The 22,622-nt window shown below is 44.1% G+C and overlaps 1 protein-coding gene across 1 annotated transcript in view; it reads right to left on the bottom strand.

The window, feature by feature from the left end:
• The window catches only part of atp6v0a1b (ATPase H+ transporting V0 subunit a1b), a 119,867-nt gene that overhangs the window by 53,570 nt on the left and 43,675 nt on the right, over positions 1–22,622 (bottom strand). Inside the window, exons 9-13 of the mRNA XM_060900110.1 lie at positions 21,830–21,923; positions 19,759–19,971; positions 838–988; positions 500–639; positions 11–171 (exon numbers count right to left, since the gene is read on the bottom strand). Of these exons, the coding sequence (XP_060756093.1) occupies positions 11–171; positions 500–639; positions 838–988; positions 19,759–19,971; positions 21,830–21,923 (759 nt within the window). The remainder of the gene's footprint in view (positions 1–10; positions 172–499; positions 640–837; positions 989–19,758; positions 19,972–21,829; positions 21,924–22,622) is intronic.

A 22,622-nucleotide genomic window follows, 5' to 3' on the forward strand; every position in this document is an offset into this window, starting at 1 on the left:
ATAAACTTACGACCAGTTTCCTTTGTAGCCAAACATGGGCTTGATGCTCCACCCAGAGCCAAACATGTTGAGGGATTTGGAGAAGCAGTCATTGTAGATCATTCCAGTGTAGATGGAAAATATACCCATTAAAAGGATTATGTACCGGCCTGCGAATACCATGTTGAACATCTACAGACATGCATGGAAAGCAGGACAGAATGAAAGAAACAGAGGTAGAGAGTCAGTTTTAGTTAGATAAGATTTGAGATGTTTAGTAGTATCAAACATATCTTCAGCTAGTTAATAGGCACAAACTATATAACTATGCAATATACAGTAATGCAAACAGAAACTTATAATAATGAATACATTAATCAGCATAAACAAACCAATTAGAAATGTTCCTAAAATTAACTAAAAAAGTAAAATCCTGCATTATTAAAATAACACTCTAAGCTTATAAAAAGATGATAATGCAGAGAGAATCAATAATAATAATTGAGCTATGAATTCAAACCTCATTGTCACGCTTCTGTGCAAGCAGACGACTTTCTCTGATGACAAGGTAGAGGGCGGCACAGGTCATCAGCACACCATGACCCATGTCCCCAAACATCACAGCAAACAGAAAAGGAAAGGTGATGATGGTGTAGGGTGCTACAGCACAAAAAAAACATAATACAAGGTCAGGCCAATCTAAATAGAATTAGTCATTTCTTCAGTTTAATTTCTGGCTTTGAGTAAGTGGCTGTTTTGTAATATCTTGATATAAGAGAATCCCTGATAAACTGATTAAAACAAAAGTTTTGACCAACTTTGCAACAAATACTTTTAATATCAATATTTGCATATTGCCTGGGTTAATCTCTCTGTAGGTTCCAATTCCATAAGCATCCACAATGTTCTGGAAGCCAGAAGTGAATTTGTTTGTCTTGTTGTAGGTGGGCGGAGTCTGTTTGGTCTGCATTCTGTTCAAGATTGAAGGAACAGTGGATCCACTCCTTTCCTGCAAGGTTAATAACAGAGGTACTTAAACACAACATACAAGATTTAATCCACTGATAATAAAGGATACATGTAATGCTTCATTCATTTAAAATTCCCCTTTCCAGTATTCTGTGTATTTTTTATTTTTATTTTTTTAATGTAGGACACATTGTTCCTGGGGAAGCATGGTGGTAAATTGGGTAATGTCATAGCTCAGGGATCATGGTTCGATCCTGAGCTTGGTTTACTGTCTGTGTAGGGTTTTGCATGTTTTCCCCATGCTTGCATGGGTTTCCTCTGGGTTCTCCAATTTCCTTGTACTGTCCAAAAACGTACAGGTAGGCAGACTGGCTGTGCTAAATTGCCCGTGTGTGTGAATTCTCCTGCCCTGTGCACAGTCAAGTCAAATTTATTTTTATAGCACTTTTAACAATAGACATTATCACAAAGCAGCTTTACAGAATTTTAATTACTTTAAACATAAGCTAATTTTATCCCTAATCTATCCCCCATGAGCAAGCCTGTGGTGACAGTGGCAAGGAAAAACTCCCTCAGACGATATGAGGAAGAAACCTCGAGAGGAACCAGACTCAAAAGGGAACTCATCCTTATTTGGATGATAACAGACAACTTGATTATAACATTTTTAACATGAATTCTGTTTCGTTGATGTGATAACTCTTCATTGATGGAAACTTGAGTGCAAAACTGTTCATGACAACTGCAGTCCTAAAGTTGGCAAGTCAACTGTAGTCCTCAGCCATAAAAGCATTACTATAAGCATCCAGAGCATCTTCCAGGTGTGACTGTCAATTGTCCACATGGGGCCATCCTCCACAGGAGTGATGTGATGAGACTCCAGCCAGACATAGGGCATCAGGATGGATTAGGCAGGTCTGAGGAGCAGAAGGAGGTCAGTATCTCGATCTCAGGATTGACATATAACTCAGAGGGACAGACCGGGGGGACAGGTTGTTAGGCATGTCAAATATTACCTGATGAGTAGGAACAGTATACTTTTTGCACTGAGCGCAAGCAGGGACTCCGGCAAAACAAATGGGAGAGCCAGAAGGTAACACAGGCATGAGAGCGCCCCGGGACATAAGCAGCAGCCACTACACCATCAACAAACTCGAGTGAGCAAGTGAGTGGGGAACTGACAGCATCCATACATTCCAGTTTACCAAACACTATGTCTGAGGACCCTCCAGATCTACTCCTTTACCTCATAAACACCATTAACAAAAGGCTTGACTAAACAGATATGTTTTCAGCCTAGACTTAAATGCTGAGACTGTGTCTGATTCCCAAACACTACTTGGAAGGCTGTTCCATAACTGTGGGGCTTTGTAAGAAAAGGCTCTGCCCCCTGATGTAGCCTTCACTATACGAGGTACCAGCAAATAGCCTGCACCTTTTGATCCAAGTAGACGTGGCGGGTCATAAAGAACCAGAAGATTGCTCAGGTACTGTGGCCCGAGACCATTCAGTGCTTTAAAAGGTCAATAGTAGTATTTTATAAACAATACATTTAAGTGTCCGTGGGGTTTGGCTCCAGATCCACCAGAAATGAGTGCAGATTTGAGTGCCAATAAAAAGCCAATAAAAGGAAAGTATTCAGCAGGCTACCTACAGCTAAGGAAAGAAAGATCAATCCAAAGTTGAGAGCTTTGAAGTGCATTACAGTGTCTGCTGGGAAAGTGGATTATGATCTGATGTGATCTTGATTTCAATCTTTCTCACCACATAAGGCTGATAAAGCAAATGTCTCAATCAGTGTAACATGAAGTGAGATGCTGAGAGGCAGGAAGGAATTCCTTGAGAAATGCATTTATTTTATTAAGGGCAGTCCAAATGTCATTTTCAAAATTCAAGTCATGAGTTGATTCATAGGTAGGCAGACACAAACAAGGCATAGTCATGACCATGAACCCAAAAACAGGCAGAGGTTAGAACCAGGAAGCTCAGAAACAGGGAAACAAAATGGCTTGGGAAATAACAGGAATAAAGGCTTAGACTTAACAGACATGAACACAAGCTAAGACTTCAATAATCACACAAAGAAAGAGACAGGAAAAACAGCAGTCTTTTCTTTGCCTGGCCCTTGGTTTTTTTCTGCCTTAGGGGCTAAAGGCAGATAGATCATGAGCCCTCCATTTAATATAAAGCAACTAATTGTAGCCCAGGCTTCCTAAAGCTGTCAGAATAATAATGTTACAGACCCCTTGTGCATGACATCAAGCATCATGTAATAATTTCACCTGGGGGTCAAACAGACACTGTCTTTCATGTAAGCAAGGCTTAATCTGTCTTCAATATGGCTCATTTTTGCACTGTTTTTGGTTGTTCAAATTGTTCAAATAGAAGGTATTACCATCTCCCCACTATCAAGAAAAATGTTAACAAAGAGAAGCAAATTCAAGAACAAGAGGAAATGAGTGGTTAAAGAGAATACAACGAGAGGAGCTAAGCCCAAAAACAAGATGAGAAGAGATGAGAGGAGCCAAGCCTGAAAACACACACACTGAATTTTACAACAGCTGCATGCATGCGAAATGGAAATAAATTGACTAAGGCAGAAAAAAACATTTTGGATAAAATTGCCACTGTGTTACACACTTATCAACCTGTGTGACTCAGTTGTGCCTTTTAAATAGAGAATAAATGAAGAGGGAACTGAACATTACCTGTTTATTGAAATTATTATTACAAGGGTGATTATAGTTACTATATGACTACAGTGACAACTGGGATGTACTGATTCTGTTAGCGTTTATAATCATTGTACCATCCACTACTAGATAAAATTAAAAATCGCCATTTTGCTAGAAAGAATACATTGAAGAAGCTGCACTGATTCAAACTTTTTATACTGCCGAAGAAGTGTGTGACAGCATGTAAAGATCTTGGAAATTGGCTGTGTAAGGTCCAATGAGTGACAGGCTAATTCGGTCTGCTCAGCGGTGAGTGTGAATAAAGTGTTAAATGTGTAAATCGTTAAGAAAAACAGGTGAGTGAAATCTGCTAGCTGTTAAGCTAATGCAATGTAAATTTCCACTGAGTTTACATTAACCGGTTAGCATGATGTAGCGATGGGGAGAACAGAGAGACCTGCTGGCTGTTAAAAGAAGGATAAAAAAAAGGGCGGTCAAACTCACCATTGTTATTTGCTGTAAACTGTTGACATAATTCTGTATTCAGTGAAACTCTAGCAGTTCACTGTTAATGTGTATAAATATACGTTTTGTGCCTTATGTGATGAGGTTTATTAAATGTGAAGTTTAAACCTTTAATTTAAGGTTGTTTAAAGCAGTAATCAGAGTAATGTTTACATTATTGTAATGAAATATGTTACACTAAGTTAGAGACACACACACACACACACACACACACACACACTAATTGACAACAGGTGTAATGACTTGGCCACTTACCTTCCCTGACCCCGCCCTCCATTCACAAACTGCCACTTGGCCACACCCCCACTGCCATGTACCCCAACCGCCCAACTCAGGCCGGGAAGCCGTCCGGCCTGCAGTGGACTCCCCGACGGGGCAGGAAGTCTGCCACCACCATCTGTGCCCCCGGCCTGTGGACCACTTAGAATTTAAACGGCTGGAGGGCGAGATACCAATGGGTGATCTGCGCGTTGGCATCCTTCATGCGGTGAAGCCACTGGAGAGGCATGTGGTCTGAACAGAGGGTGAAAGGGTGCCCCAACAAGTAGTATCAGAGGGTGAGGACCACCCATTTGATGGCCAGACACTCTTTTTTGATAGTGCTGTACTTGCTTTCATGCATTGAGAGCTTGCAGCTGATGTACAGCACGGGACGCTCCTTGCCCTCCACCTTCTGGGGCAGAACGGCCCCCGGCCCCCTGTCTGATGCATCCATCTGTAAAAGAAAGGGGAGAAAGAAGCCAGAGGAGTGTAAAAATGCCCCCCCACACAGTGCAGTTTTTACTTTAGTGAAAGCCTGTTGGCATTGCTCCGTCCACTGGACCGGATCTGGTGCTCCCTTTTTAGTGAGATCAGTTAGTGGGCTGGTGACATCCGAATAATTAGGTATGAACCTATGATAGTAGCCAGCCAGCCCCAGGGACTGTCTCACCCCCTTTTTGGTCTTGGGCCTCGGGTAGGCAGCAATCGCTGCAGTCTTGTTAATTTTGGGATGCACTTGCCCATGACCCAAGTGGAAACCCAGATACCATACTTCCACCCACCCAGTTGCACACTTTTTCAGGTTAGCTGCGAGACCTGCACGCCTCAGCAACTTTAGGATGGCCCTAAGGTGTTCCAGGTGCGGCGGCCAATCATTGTTATAAATAATGATGCCACTGAGGTACGCTACCGCGTAGGCGGCGTGAGGGTGGAAGATCTTGTCCATGAGCTGCTGGAATGTAGTGGGAGCCCCAAATAATCCAAAGGAAGCGTGACAAATTGGTGTAACCCAAACGGTGTGGAAAAGGCCGCTTTCTCTCGGGATAGAGGAGTCAAGGGGATCTGCCAATATCCCTTTGTTAGATCCAGTGTCGAATAAAAGTGAGCAGTGCCTAATCGATTGAGCAACTCATCAATGCGAGGCACTGGGTATGCGTCAAATTTAGACACCATGTTGACCTTTCTGTAGTCCACACAGAACTGGACCAACCTGTTGGTCTTGGGAACCAGGACCACCGGGCTGCTCCAGTCACTTTGGAACTCCTCGATTATGCCCATTTCGAGCATGGTCTTGAGTTCATCCCGAACCACCTTTTTTTTTGTGTGTGTTCAGGCAAGTGGTAAGGGCAGCTACGCACTACCACCTCCAGGGGCGTCTCAATGTGGTGTTCTATGAGGCAGGTGTGGCCGGGAAGGGGCAAGAACACATCGGAAAATTCCTTCTGTAACTTAGCCACCTCCGTGAGTTAGACCAGTTTGAGGTGGTCTCCACAAAGGTAGCTTGAAATTTTTTTTTTACCTCTGGCCACAGCTCCGCCTTCTCTAGAACTACCGTCGCCAACTCCATGAGGGCCCCCTTGTTCCAACGTTTTAACAGGTTGAGGTGGTAAATTTGCAGTGCCCCATCCCTATCCATTCGCCTTACCTCATAGTCAATGTCATTGACTCGCCGTGTGACCTCGAAGGGCCCTTGTCACTTGGCGATTAATTTGGAGCTCAATGTGGGCAATAATACAAGCACTTTGTCTCCTGGTGTGAACTCTCTAAAGCACGTGCCCCTGTTGTACAGCCAGACTTGACGTTCTTGTGCCTGCTGTAAATTCTCCTGGGTTAAGTGCGTGAGGGTGTGGACTTTTGCGCACAGGTCAAGAACGTACTAAATTTCGTTCTTGCTAGGTGAAGGTCCCTCCTCTCAATTTTCTCATAGCACATCCAAAATGCCACATGGCTTACACCCATATAATAACAAACATTGAAAAACCTGTGGAGGCTTGCAGGATCTCTCTCATTGCAAATAACAGAGGCTCAAGCCATTTATCCCAATTACATGCATCCCCACTTACAAATTTCCAAATTACATTTTTGAGTGCCTGATTAAACCGTTCCACTAAGCCATCTGTTTGTGGGTGATAGGTACTGGTGCGAATAGACTTAATTCCCAATAACCCATACAGTTCGCGCAGTGTGCGTGACATAAATGCAGTGCCTTGGTCCGTCAGGATTTCTTTTGGAATCCTGACCTGGGAGATAATACGGAAGAGTGCTTCTGCAATACAGCATGCTGAGATATTGAGGAGAGGCACCGCTTCTGGACATGGTGTTGCATAGTCCCTCAGAACTAAAATAAAGTGATATCCCCATGCTGACCGATCCAATGGCCCAACGAGATCCATACCAATTCTCTCAAAAGGGGTCTCAATTAGAGGGAGAGGGCGCAAAGGTGCTTTTGGAGTGGCCACAGGATTTACTAATTTACATTCGCGGCATGCCGCACACCACTGACGGATGTCCCCACGAATCCCTGGCCAATAGAACCATTTTGGGCTAGTGTTTTATCCTGCCCTAAGTGTCCGACCATGGGATTAAAGTGAGCCGCATGGAATACGAGTTCCCGATGGCTCTTTGGGATTAACAACTGGGTTATTTGTTCACTGGTTTGAGTGTCCTGCGTTACTCAGTACAGCCTGTCCTTAATAATAGCGAAATATGGGAAGGCCGGTGTCACGCTTGGCTGGAGAGTTTGACCATCGATTACTCTCACTTGGTCAAATGCATGATGCAGAGTCTCGTCTCATGACTGCTCTAACGGGAAATCCTCAAGGGAATCCCTGAGAGAAGGAGGAGGGGTGAGCTGCTCCTCACTCCTCATATCGCCCTGACGCGGTGCTGACATAGATGGCTCTGTGACAGCTTCCCCAGTCAATGCCACACTAGGATCTTCCCGTGACGTACTAATGCAGGACCCACCTCTTACTATGTGTTCCATCAATTCTTTGAACTCTGGCCAATCAGTCCCCAAAATCAACGAGTGGGTGAGACAAGGATTAACCGCCGCCTTTATTCTATGCTTTTCTCCCCAAAATAGAATATGGACAGACACTAATGGGTAGTTGTGAACATCCCCGTGCACACACAACACCTTCACCACTTGTGCTGTCTCCAATGCCTCACCTTGCACCAGGCTTTGGTGGATTGAGGTCTGATTACAGCCAGAATCCACCAATGCATGATACGTATCTCCTTGCACACTTTCCAGTATACGATACGCTCCGGCCTGATCAAGGACGGTCTCTGGCACATCAAGGATCCGAACCACCACTCCCACCTCCATCGCGGAGCACTGATTCTGAAGATGTCCTGGCTCCCCGCAGCACCAGCACACCGGCCCAGGCTTCCCCTCTGCACCAATGTTATGGGCATCACTCACCTGAGGGGGAGAAGACACAGACACAGAAGGGAAAAATGGGAGGATGCCACAGGTGCATCGGGCCAGCTGGGGGGAGCTGGCCCACGCCTCTGAGGTGGGGGAACAGGGTGGGGAAGGGAAGAAGAGAGGGAGAGGGAAGGAGAGAAAAAAGGAGAAGAGGCGACACGTCCTCCTGCCATTGGAACCACTGCCAGGTAGTCCGCTGCCAGTTCGATGGCTTGTTCCATTGACGCCGGGCGAGGACACTAGACCCACTCCACCGTTCCTCCTGGAAGTCACGCGATGAACTGCTCCAGTGTCACCAGGTCGATGATTCCCTCGGCATCGTGATCATCCACCCTCAGCCACAGCCGGCAGGCATTCCGGAGCTGTTGGCTGAATGTGAACGGCCAGCTGACCTCCTCCAACTTCAGCATCCAGAAGCACTGATACTGTTGTTCTGGGGAGTGGCCAACACACTGTTGGACAGCTCGCTTCAAGTCAGTGTATATGAGCCGGCTGTCAGCGGGGAGCTGCAGCATGGCAAGCTGTGCCTAGTCAGTCAACAGCAGAAGTAGGCGCGCTATGCGCTGCTCAACTGGCCACCCCCACACTTCGGCCACTTGCTCAAAGAACGCTAGGAAGGCTTCTGGATTGTCATACGGGCCCATCTTCGTAAGGGTGAGGTGGGGAGGGTCCACTGCAGTGGCGGTCAAGGACCCCGCCGACATGAGCAGGTGCCAGAATGCCTGGTGAGCTTCCTGCTGTGCCAGCACCAAGGCTTCGAAGCATTGTTCCTGTTCCATCCAGAGGGTGGTCAGCACTTGATGCTGGTTCTGCTGTGCAGTAGCAAGGGCATGGATGAGGTCCTTGAACGGTGAGGACTCCATGGGGCTGGTTCCCTTCGGTACTCCTGGGTTTTGGCACCACTGTAACGGTTTCCCTGATGTGGGTGGAGTACAGAAGTACAGCAGGTGGGAGATAATGTTCACACACACACATTTATTTAAGCTTTTCAGCTTCACTTTGCTCAACTCTAGGGGACACACACACACACACACACACACACACAGTCGTGTTCTGGTCCTGGGCTGTCTTCTCTGCTCTCCCACTCCTTTTATGCTCCACCATTACTGCAACAAACACCCCCCCCCACACACACAAACACATTAATTGACAACAGGTGGAATGACTTGGCCACTCACCTTCCCCGACCCCACCCTCCATTCACAAACTGCCACTTGGCCATGCCCCCGCTGCCACAGATATCAATTTGTTGTACGACAGAGATAATTTCAGAGTGTTATGCCAATTATAGGTTATATTTATGCTGGTGATGTTTCACATTGAATAAGGAGCTAGATATAGCAAATATGAGTGAATGCTTTAATGTAATTTTATGGATGTGACCTGTCTGATAGATCAGGGGTTTTTTATATGGCTGATCTGCTGTTGAGTTCAATACCAAGGAGGTATCTTCACCAGTCCGCTGAAGTAGGAGTTCAGCATAGACCCTTGGAGTCCACAACAGGACAAAGGTTTTGTGAAGAGTAAATTCCTGTTAACTGGACGGTGAGCCAGGCTGATTCAATTGAAGATGGATTTTCTTTCCTTCCCTCGCTCCATGGTGTGGTTGGACAACATTGGCATTGACACAAATTTACTGGGCCCCAATGATAAAACTGAAGCTAGAGCTCAAGGACTGACTCAGGGACCAAAAGTTTTTGTTTGTTTGTTTTTTTCTTTTTGTGCACACTATTTTCATTGGTTTATTATTTATTTTGGTAAAAGGCTAATAGCCAAGTGGTTGCTACTGTGTGATAATAGACATATTTATTCAAATTCATTCCTGTGTGTGACTCTCAACGTTGCTATTCATCTCTAGGGCTCCGAGGTGTTCTTAAAATCTTCTGATACTGGTTCATATTGAGTACTGTAAATTTATTAACAGTGTACCCAGGGTTACATATTGGTATTTGATAAGGCAATTTTTGACAAGATTTTGGATTGATTAACAATCTTCTATGGGTGCTCTCAGAATACCCATTTCTCAAACATTGATAAAAAATCATAATAAGGAAAGCCACCTGGAGCTAGGACTTTGATTAACTTGATTTCAACTCAACCTATCAGATCAAGTGAGGAAGGGTGTAAATTTCCCACTTTGATCAGGTGCCCTCTCCTGGCTCAGGTCTTATTTGGCTGATCGCTATCCATTTGTTGATGCAAATGGTGATTTTTCGAGACATACTGAGGTAAAGTTTGGTGTGCCACAAGGTTCTGTCTTAGGCACACTGCTATTTTTCCTTTATATATGTTACCTCCGGGTGATATTATTCATAAGCATGGTATTAGTTTCCACTGTTTTGCTGATGACACACAGTTGTATGTTTCTGCAAAGCCAGATGAGAGACACCAGCTTAATAAAATCAAGGAATGTGTAAAAAATGTTTTCAAGATGACGGCGCATACGGACGCAGCGGCCCCTCTCTCTCTGAGCTTAGTGTCTAAAAGTGCGTGTTCTAGTGTACGTCTCTGTGCTTTATGTCTACGTACATGTGCGAGTAGTGCACTGACAATGTTGGTCATAAGATACTGTCGCCACTGCCTTCTAGCTATAGGAAATATGACCAAACATCTCGTCTTGGACCAGAAAGTCAGAGAGGAACTTCGAGGCTTGGGTCTTCTCTGCCGGACTACTACATCACCGGACCCGCCTGCTGTGTCTTGCCCAGAGGGGAGGTGCTGTAGATGACCCTGTCAATTACACTTTTGAGTTTGTTCATTTGAACCTATAAGATATAGAAAAGGACTTTATTGAAGTATTGAAGAACATTAATGCACTTTCAAGAAGGACTTTTATCGATTTAATGTGTATTGCAACAGAGACTCTTATTTTGATATGTGCACTTTAGAGGAAGAAAAATTAGACTTATTAGGGCAAAGCTGTGCATTAGCGTTTAACGTTTAAATGATAGCGCACCTTGCTGATAGGGTCACCAAGCTCTTACGGTGTTTGAAGGGTGTCCCAGTGTTTATGGTGCCAAAATGTCACGTATTTTTATAGTTTAAGGTTGCAGTAAAAGGCTTTTAGTTCTTCAAAGATGCATTTTGTAACCGTATTTACCTTTGAATTGAATTTTGTAATAAACACCGCTTTTGACATCAGTTTTTGAGCCATCCATCAGCGGAGGTAGCCACAGGTGCCGGAAGTGGTGTGAGAGAAAACAGAAGCGTGGCAAGCGCGGAGGCATCCGGGCTAGACTTGCCGCTAGCCCGCACAGACCCGTGATACCATCCCTCATTCTGGCCAATGTAAGCTCACTAGACAACAAAATAGGCTGCATGGAACGCATGAGATCTACGCTATGTGATGTGAGGGATTGCTGGGTTTTCATCTTTACAGAATCCTGGCTGAATAACAACATCCTGGACTCTGCTATCCAGCTAGCTGGGCTAACATGCTACTGCGCTGACCAAGCCTTTATGGAAGGAGGCAAGACTCATGGCGGGAGTGTGTGTTTACATCAGCGATGCTTGGTGCTGGAATGCTACTGTTGTGCACAAACACTGTTCTCCACTGGCGGAGTTTATCATCATCAAGTGCCGACCCTTCTACCTACCGAGGGAGTTGACATCGATTCTGCTTGTCGCTGTTTACATCCCTTCCACCACTAACACCAACGTTAGGAGCGAGGCACTCAATGAACTCTACCAGGCCATCAGTGAACAACAGACAGTGCACCCAGAAGGATTCCTCATCACAGCAGGAGACTTAAATCATGCAGATTTAAAGGTTTTACTGCCCAATTTACATCAACATGTGGACTTTCCAACAAGAGGTGACAACTTACTGGACTTGGTGTACACAACCCACAAAGGAGCTTACAAGGCCTCCCCCCTCCCCCACCTGGGTCTCTCTGATCACATCACCATCATGCTGAGACCTGCATATAGACCCAGAGTGAGAGCCATCAGACCAACACAAAAGGAGGTACGTGTGTGGCCAGAGGGGGCCTCCTATGCTTTAAAAGACTGTTTTAGCACTACACAATGGGACATTTTCAAAGAAGCAGCCGCTTACAATGACCATATAGACTTAAAGGAATACACCGAGGCCGTCACAGCATGCATCGCTAAATGCACTGATGAGGTCACTCACTGCAAAATAATCACTGTTTGTGCTAACCAGAAGCCTTGGCTGACAGGAGAGGTTCACAGGCTCCTGCAGGCTCAGGACGCAGCTTTGAGGGCCGGTGATACCGCAGGTCTAGCAACAGCCAGAGCCAACCTGTCCCACGGCATCAGAGAGGCAAAACATTAGTACAGCAAGAAAATATCTGGACACTTCAGCACTAGAGATGCACAGTCTCTCTGGCATAGCATTCAAACCCTTACAAACTACAAAACCCCACCACAGACCTGTGAGAGTGACATCACATTGCTAAACTGCCAAAATGACTTCTCTGGACGCTTTGAAACACAAAACACACCAACACAGAAGACCACTCCTCCCCTGGATGAGCAGGCTGTATGTCTGGCTCCAGCCAGCGTGGAGAGGACCCTCTCCAGAATCAACCCACATAAGGCAGCTGGACCAGACAACATACCTGGTTATGTTTTGAAGGACTGTGCCATGAAGCTCAAGGATGTCCTCGCTGACATCTTTAACATCTCCCTGAACCAAGCTGTTGTCCCCACGTGTTTCAAAGCTATAACCATAATACCAGTGCCAAAGAAGCCCCTCCCATCTAGCTATAATGACTATCGGCCCGTGGCACTGACTTCCATCACCATGAAGTGCACTTCCCCCTCATGACTCATTCCAGTTTGCATATAGGTCAAACAGGTCCATAGAGGATGCTATCTTTGCTGCTGTACACCCAGCCCTCACTCACCTGGACTCAAAGAACACCTATGTGCAAATGCTGTTCTTGGATTACAGTTCAGCATTCAACACAATCATTCCCCAGCATCTAATACAAAAACTCGGACATTTGGGACTCAACACCTCTCTTTGTAACTAGGTGCTGGACTTTCTTACAGGGAGGCCACAGAACATTTGGGTCAGCAGTAACACCTCCAGGACCATCATGCTGAGCACAGGGGCCCCACAAGGGTGTGTGCTCAGCCCGCTTCTCTTCACCCTGCTGACCCATGACTGTGTACCAATCTACAGCACTAACCACATCATCAGGTTTGCAGATGACATGACTGTGGTGGGCCTCATCACTAACAATGATGAAGCCAACAAAAGGAATGAGGTGAGCCAACTGGTCCCAGTGGAGTAAAGACAACAATCTCTTCCTGAATGTGGGGAAGACCAAAGAGATTGTGGTCGACTTCAGAACATGTCACTCACAGCATTCCCCTCTGACCATCGATGGTGCTGCAGTGGAGAGGGTGAGCAGCACCAAATTCCTAGGGGTGCACATCGCTGAGGACCTCTCCTGGTCCAACAACACTGCATCGCTGGCCAAGAAGGCTCAAACTCGCCTCTACTTCCTCCGCAAACTGAGGATTGCATGAGTCCCACCCCCCATCATGTGCTTTTTCTACAGGGGCACCATTGAGAGTGTCCTCACTCACTGCATCACTGCGTGGTACGGAGACTGCAGTGCCTCCTGCTGGAAGACTCTGCAACGCATAGGGAACACAGCCAGCAAGATCAATGGTACCCCTCAGCTCTCCCTTACGGACATCTATCACTCCCGTCTCACCCACAGAGCCATCAGCATCGCTGGTGACACCTCCCACCCTTCACACTCACTCTTCAGCCTCCTGCCCTCAGGGAAAAGTTACCGGAGCCTCCGGGCCTGCTTCACAAGATTACTGAATAGCTTCATCCACCAGGCTGTCAGGATGCTGAACTCTGTCTACTACTTACCTCCTACCCTTGGTCTGTAACACATTCATTCACACAAGAAACTCTCATTCGTTGCACATCACACTACAATCATTTGCATTACTGTTGTATCTGCTGCTATTGCTCATTTGCACTACTGCTCATATACACCTCATAAGCTACTCTTCTAAACACCTTCTCCATTATAGATATTGTACTGTATTTGCACTACTGCTATTTTGTACATTGTTGGATTTTAGAGTGTATTTTTAACTATATTATCTATATTTATAAATATTGATATTGTTTTTCTTAATATACATTTTTTTAAATCTGTTTTTACAAGTAAGGTGAGAGAGAAATGGCATTTTGATTCTCCTATATGTCCTGGATATATAGTGAATTGACAATAAAAAATCTTTGAATCTTGAATCTAAAGGACAATAGACACCGCATGCTTATTAACTTCCTTGTACTTAACTCTGACAAGACAGAAGTACTTGTACTAGGACCACATGCAGCTAGAAGTAGGTTTTCTGATTACATAGTAACTCTGGATGGCCTTTCTACTTATTCACATAAAGCAGTAAAAGACCTCGGTGTATTCATTGTCTTTAGTTTGAAACTCATATCGATCACATTATGAGGACAGCTTTCTTTCATCTCAGAAATATTGCTAAGATGAGAAATATAATGTTACTACATGATGCAGAAAAACTAGTTCATGCCTCTAGGTTGGATTATTGTAATGCCTTACTGTCAGGATGTTCCAATAAGTGCATAAACAAGCTCCAGTTAGTTCAAAATGCAGCAGTAAGAGTCCTTACTAGAACTAGAAGATATGACCACATCACCCCATCTTATCCGCATTGCATTGGCTCCCAATCAAATTCTGTATTGTTTATAAAATACTACTATTGACCTTTAAATCACTGAATGGTCTTGCACCACAGTACCTGAGCAAATTTCTGGTCCTTTATGACCCACCACACCTACTTAGATCAAAAGGTGCAGGCTATCTGCTGGTACCTCATACAGTGATGCTTGAAAGTTTGTGAACCCTTTAGAATTTTCTAGATTTCTGCATAAATATAACCTAAAACATCATCAGATTTTCACACAAGTCCTAAAAGTAGATAAAGAGAACCCAGTTAAACAAATGAGTCAAAAATATGATACTTGGTCATTTATTTATTGAGGAAAATGATCCAATATTGCATATCTGTGAGTGGCAAAAGTATGTGAACCTCTACGATTAGCAGTTAATTTGAAGGTGAAATTAGAGTCAGGTGTTTTCAATCAATGGGATGACAATCAGGTGTGAGTGGGCACCCTGCTTTATTTAAAGAACAGGGATCTATCAAAGTCTGATCTTCACAACACCTGTTTGTGGAAGCGTATCATGGCATGAACAAAGGAGATTTCTGAGGACCTCAGAAAAAGCGTTGTTGATGCTCATCAGGCTGGAAAAGGTTACAAAACCATCTTTAAAGAGTTTGGACTCCACAAATCCACAGTCAGACAGATTGTTTGCAAATGGAGGAAATTCAAGACCATTGTTACCCTCCCCAGGAGTGGTCAAATCAACAAAGATCACTCCAAGAGCAAGACGTGTAATAGTTGGAGAGGTCACAAAGGACCTCAGGGTAACTTCTAAGCAACTGAAGGCCTCTCTCACACTGGCTAATGTTAATGTTCGTGAGTCCACCATCAGGAGAACACTGAACAACAATGGTTTGCATGGCAGGGTTGCAAGGAGAAAGCCACTGCTCTCCAAAAAGAACATTGCTGCTCATCTGCAGTTTGCTAAAGATCACATGGACAAGCCAGAAGGCTATTGGAAAAATGTTTTGTGGATGGATGAGACCAAAATAGAACTTTTTGCTTTAAATGAGAAGTGTTATGTTTGGAGAAAGGAAAACACTGCATTCTAACGTAAGAACCTTATCCCATCTGTGAAACGTGGTGGTGGTAGTATCATGGTTTGGGCCTGTTTTGCTGCATCTGGGCCAGGAAGGCTTACCATCATTGAGGGAACAATGAATTCTGAATTATACCAGCGAATTCTAAAGGAAAATGTCAGGACATCTGTCCACGAACTGAATCTCAAGAGAAGGTGGGTCATGCAGCAAGACAACGACCCTAAGAACACAAGTCGTTCTACCAAAGAATGGTTAAAGAAGGATAAAGGTAATGTTTTGGAATGGCCAAGTCAAAGTCCTGACCTTAAATTCATTCAAAATGTTGTGGAAGGACCTGAAGCGAGCAGTTCATGTGAGGAAACCCGCCAACATCCCAGAGTTGAAGCTGTTCTGTACAGAAGAATAGGCTAAAATTCCTCCAAGCCGGTGTGCAGGACTGATCAACAGTTACCGGAAACGTTTAGTTGCAGTTATTGCTGCACAAGGGGGTCACACCAGATACTGAAAGCAAAGGTTCACATACTTTTGCTACTCACAGATATGTAATATTGGATCATTTTCCTCAAGAAATAAATTACCAAGTATCATATTTTTGTCTCATTTGTTTAACTGGGTTCTCTTTATCTACTTTTAGGACTTGTGTGAACATCTGATGTTTTAGGTCATATTTATGCAGAAATCTAGAAAATTCTAAAGGGTTCACAAACTTTCAAGCACCACTGTATAGTGAAGGCTACATCAGGGGGCAGAGCCTTTTCTTACAAAACCCCGCAGTTATGGAACAGCCTTCCAAGTAGTGTTTGGGACTCAGACACAATCTCAGTGTTTAAGTCTCAGCTGAAAACATGCCTTTTTATTCAAGCCTTTTGTTAATAGTTTTTATTAGGTAAAGGAATAAATCTGGAGGGACCTCAGGCATAGAGTGTTTTGGTAAACTGGGATATATGGATGCTGTCCCTCCCTCACACACACACACACACACACACACACACACACACACACACACACACGTTCACTCGGGTTTGTTGATGGTGTAGTGGCTGGCTGCTTTATGTCCCAGGGCTCCCTCATGTCTTCTGGCTCTCCCTTTTAGTTATGCTGTCATAGTTAGTCTTGCCAGAGTCCCTGCTTGCATTCAGTGCAAAATATATACTGTTCTTATTCATTAGGTGACATTGGGCATGCCTAACAACCTGTGTTCCCCCATTTCTTCCCTCTGTCTGTCCCTCTCTTTTGAGTTACATATTGATCCTGAGACACCAGTGATGCTGTCCTCTTCTGCTCCTCGGACTCGCCTGATCCATCCTGATACCCTACATTTGGCTAGAGTCTCATCACATTGCTCATGTGGAGGATGGCCCCATACGGACAGTCTAAAGTCACACTTGGAAGATGGCTCTGGACACTTACAGTAATGCATTTATGGCTGAGGACTACAGTAAACTTGCTAACTTTAGGACTGCAGTTATCATGGACATTTTTGCAGTTTCCATCAATGAACAGTTTATAACTTCAACGAAACAGACTTCACGTTTGAACTATAATGATTTTCCTGGTTATACAGTTATACTTTGTGACGATATAGGACATTGTAATCGAAGCAAATTATTTATAATCATGCTATCTGTTATCACTCAAATGAAGACGGGTTTCCTTTTGAGTCTGGTTCCTCTCAAGGTTTCTTCCTCATGTTGTCTGAGGGAGATTTACCTTGCCACCATCACCACAAGCTTGCTCACTGGGGATAAAATTAGCCCATGTTTAAAGTCTTTGATTTTCTGTAAAGCTGCTTTGCGACAATGTCTGTTGTTAAAAGCGCTATACAAATAAACTTGACGACTTGGCTTTTAGCTGGCAGGAGAGCAGAGTCCGCCATGTTTGCCCATGCCAACTTGTTTTGGTTAAAAGTAGGTCAAACACGCCCCACAAAGGTCACGTGATATTGTTGCTCACTTGCTTCGGCAATCTCCGGAATCGTAAAATGTGGGACACATTTTATCTCGGCAAAACACACAGCGAAACATCTCAAAACTCCAAGAGCAATAGAAATAGAACATTTTGCCCAGAATTCAACTTTGCAGTCAGTACCTTGAACCCAGTTTACTGTCACAGACAAAAAAGGAGACTAAAGCACCAAAAAAGGGAGAAATACTGTCTACCTGTAGCTCAAACACACTCATAGCCCCAACCTCAAAACTACAGTACCCATAATGCCTCATCTCATCTCATTATCTCTAGCCGCTTTATCCTGTTCTACAGGGTCACAGGCAAGCTGGAGCTGACTATCCCAGCTGACTACGGGCGAAAGGCAGGGTACACCCTGGACAAGTCGCCAGGTCATCACAGGGCTGACACATAGACACAGACAACCATTCACACTCACATTCACACCTACGGTCAATTTAGAGTCACCAGTTAACCTAACCTGCATGTCTTTGGACTGTGGGGGAAACCGGAGCACCCGGAGGAAACCCACACGGACAAGGGGAGAACATGCAAACCCCACACAGAAAGGCCCTCGCCGGCCCCGGGGCTCGAACCCAGGACCTTCTTGCTGTGAGGCGACAGCGCTAACCACTACACCACCGTGCCGCCCCTACCCATAATGTAGTGTACCTAAACATTAACACTTTACTTTCTAATACTAGCATTTTCTGATGTTAAATTGCACAGCTCCCATGCAAAATTTGTAAAGGTTGGCAGGTCTGGTAATAGGGTTGGGCCAATGGACAAGTCATCATGATGTTGAGCCCAGCATCATGATTCCCCCACCCCTTGGGTCACAATGACAGCAGCTACACCCACAATAACTCCAGTGTTTCTGCTGTAACAACATATTTATTACATATTTCCAATTTATTGCTTTTTTTGCCAGGATTTCCCTGGGAATCAGGTGGACTATAGAACCGATGAATACGTATTTTAAGGAGTGTCAGCCAGAGTGTCATGTCTGCACGCACTGGCACTTGGAGGGCGCAGCGCATGCCTTAGACAGCAACTTGCATGCAGTGCCACACCTCAAACTTATTAGGACTAATTGCCATGCACCTGTTCATAATCAGAATGCTATCATTACTCGTGCTTATAAGGACTCTCAGTAACACACAGACTTTGCAAAGTATACGCTCTGTACCTTGTGTCTGACATTACCAAGCCTTTATTATTGCTCTATGGATTCTGGTTTTGGACTTTGTGTACCTGGAGTCTGCCCTTCATCTTTACCTCTGATACCTTGTCTGCACCTTACTTGAGCATTGCCTGTTTCTCGACTCTGCTTTTGCCCAACATTTTGGTTCTGTTTGCCAGTGTGTTTCAATAAACTCTTTCAGCACTTACATCCATCTGTTGCCCATATTACATGACACAGAGAGCGCAAAAATAAAGGATAGGTTTATTGTAATTATTATAATAGCTCCTTGTGCCTAATTTACTAAAGGAAAAACAGGGTTATTTAAAATCACATTATTTCCTGCCCAGCACTACTCACATACACACATGCAGCACCATTAAAAATAATTACCATACACCTGTTCCGGATTAGAGTACAATCACAGCGCACACTTGTAAGGACTCTCACAACACACAGACTTTGTGAAGTATACGTGCTGTACCTAGTGTCTCACATTACCAAGCCTTGTATCTCTGTATTGCTTCTCGGGTTTTGACTCGCTTTTGTAATTTGGACATTGGCTTTGTTATTTTGTCTGTGCCTGGCTCACCCCTTGCCCATACCACGACTCAGCTTTTGTCCTGTGTTTTTGTGCTGTTTGCCTGCCTGTTTTTAAATAACCACTCTTCCAGTGATTACAACCATCCATTCACTTCAATTACATGACAAAATACTTCACCTTCAAAATGGATATAGCAGAAGGGAATGTATGTAATTATTTTTAAAGCTACCTGGTCTGCACCTGCCTCAGTAAATCAGGGGGCGAATCTTATTTGTATCACAAAACTGAGGATTAAAACTTAACACAGCAAACTCTCTCTTTCTCTGCTATACCTGTCTTAAACAAATAATTCCTAATCAATCATTGTTATTAACCCTTTTTAACCATGTCTCACCCTGCACATTTAACTTAGAATATTTCGTGCTTAGGAAAAATATAAATGTATAGCAGCTGAATGTGAACACTAGCAGCTGAATATGAACACCAATTTGAGTTTTTTCCTCACCGTGCCCCTCCGTAGGGCAAACTGTATAGAGTCCAGGTCAGAGACAGGGCACCACACTTCTGCAATCAAACATTTCTGAGTGACATCAATATTGCAGAGGTTAAGTGTGTGGTAGATGGCCTTCATCTTCCTCACTTTGATGAACCACACACGCAGAGTTTTAGCAGCAGCCTGAAGAACCCTCTGCCGATGATCCTCTGTTTGATTCAGCACCTGAATTAAACAACACATAACATTTGTGTCAGATCCAGCACAGCAGTGCATAGCAAATTTGGCCTTGAACCCAGAACCTTCTTGCTGTGAGGCGACAGCGCTAACCACTACCCCACATAAAATATACTTCCATGTGTTTCAATCATGGGTGTAATATTCCCTGCTTATGTTAGACTCTGATTCTAATTGGCAGGTGAAATAATATGTCACTCTGTGCCTCAAAGTTTTGATCTAAGATCATTATGCTTGCTTTTAAGTACAACATACCTTGTTTTAAACTATTCTCAATGTATGGTTTAGAACTGACTTTCCATGATGACTTATGGTGCCTTCAGACCAAAAGTGATAACTTTTTTTTAGGGATCAAATTAGTTCATATGTTTAAAGTATTTATTTTTCTGTAAAGCTGCTTTGCAACAATGTCTGTTATTAAAAGCGCTATACAAATAAACTGACTTGACTTATCAAGTCAAGTCAAGTTTATTTGTATAGCGCTTTTAACAATAAACATTGTCGCAAAGCAGCTTTACGGAATTTGAACGACTTAAAACATGAGCTAATTTTATCCCTAATCTATCCCCAATGAGCAAGCCTGTGGTGACGGTGGCAAGGAAAAGCTCCCTCAGATGACATGAGGAAGAAACCTCGAGAGGAACCAGACTCAAAAGGGAACCCAGCCTCATTTGGACAACAACAGACAGCATGACTATAACATTAACAGTTTTAATATGAAGTCAGTTTCGTTGATGTTGTAACTCTTCATTGATGGAAACTTGAGTGCAAAACTGTTCATGACAACTGCAGTCCTAAAGTTAGCAAGTCAACTGTAGTCCTCAGCCATAAAAGCATTACTGTAAGAGTCCAGAGCGTCCTCCAGGTGTGACTTTCAACTGTCCTCATGGGGCCATCCTCCACAGGAGCGATGCGATGAGACTCCAACCAGACACAGGGCACCAGGATGGATCAAGCAGGTTGGCACGGTGGTGTAGTGGCTAGCACTGTCGCCTCACAGCAAGAAGGTCCTGGGTTCGAGCCCAGTGGTCGACGAGGGCCTTTCTGTGTGGAGTTTGCATGTTCTCATGTCTGTATGGGTTTCCTCCGGGTGCTCCGGTTTCCCCCACAGCCCAAAGACATGCAGGTTAGGCTAACTGGTGACTCCAAATTGACCGTAGGTGTGAATGTGAATGGTTGTCTGTGTCTATGTGTCAGCCCTGAGATGACCTGGCGACTTGTCCAGGGTGTACCCCACCTCTCGCCCATAGTCAGCTGGGATAGGCTCCGTCTTGCCTGCGACCCTGTAGGACAGGATAAGCGGCTAGATAATGGATGGATAGATGGATGGACTTACTGTATGACCATTGGTGGCACGTCTTAGGCGGTGGGGGTGTTAAACTAAAGTTGAAGTACAGGGCAACTTTATGATAATGAGCTATGATACAGTTTGGTGGCAACCAATCAGTATGTTTCTACCAAACATATCATAATTGTTCATTATTTTCCTTCATCAATCAATTTCTTATCTTCACATTTAAAATATTTCATGAGGTTAACTAACACCCTACTTGTGGTCAGTCAGCACAAAGATACTGATGGAAAAGTCTGTTTGCATTGTGGCCCCTTTAAATAAAGTCTGCAAGACCAAGCATTCTGAACAAACTTGCAGCTGCCCATTTCATATACATCCACTAAATTCGACAGCATGGTTGGCAGAACAGACAGAACAAATTTTGAAGCAAGTTTTTGCTTCAACACTTTCGGTCTGAACACACCATTATGTCCAGTTGGTGCAACTGTTAATTTGGTTTTATAAAAGTTCAAATTAAAAAAAAAAAAATTGATGCCTAGAAATTAGATATACCATCTGCAGGTCATCAATGCGGGTGCTGACACCAGCTGCCATCTCTTTTCTCTCCTGTGGGGTTTCAGGACAAGGGTACAGGGATGCACGGAACCTGACAAATTCATGATTAAAAGGTAGGTGAAGGATAGTAGTAAGTAATACATATACGTGTAGAACATTTAATAAGAAAGGACACACACAAATGCAATGAAATCTCTGTTTTAGTCTTAAAGACCAACTCCAGGAGCCTTTTTCCCTGCTGTCATTCCCCCATTTTCAAATGCCTCTGTATCACCACCCACTACACAATTTAACATAACTACAGAGAAGGGTCAACCACAGAAAGACAATCAATGTCATTTACTTTTTGGTAGAAGATGGATATTTATATTATGGACATTTTCACAACACAAAAACTCCGTCATAAGTCCTTTAACCCCTAGAAGGCTATCTTTATATTATATTTTGTTAGTAACCACAACAAAGCTTAAAAGGATAGTTCGGGATTTTTGACATGAATCTGTATGGCATCCCCATCAATAGTGTCGTGCAAACACACTGACTTACCCCTGACAGCATCCTGTGAGTCCAGTTCTTGTCCAGTTTTGGTCCAGACGAAAGTAGTCTGGCAAGTTTGTTGGGGTCACGAAAGTAAAACGTTTTTCGTCTCAAAACAGTACGTGTTCAAAAGAGTGATATATTTGCATCACAAAACCGTTGCCAAATAAAAAGTCAGACCTCGAAATCGCTTGGCACTATTTTCTCTCCCTTCTTATCACTGCGCGCTGCCGCCAGGTGACAGCTACGGCTG

The sequence above is a fragment of the Neoarius graeffei genome, chromosome 19, assembly GCF_027579695.1.
Source record: "Neoarius graeffei isolate fNeoGra1 chromosome 19, fNeoGra1.pri, whole genome shotgun sequence".
NCBI lineage: Eukaryota > Metazoa > Chordata > Actinopteri > Siluriformes > Ariidae > Neoarius > Neoarius graeffei.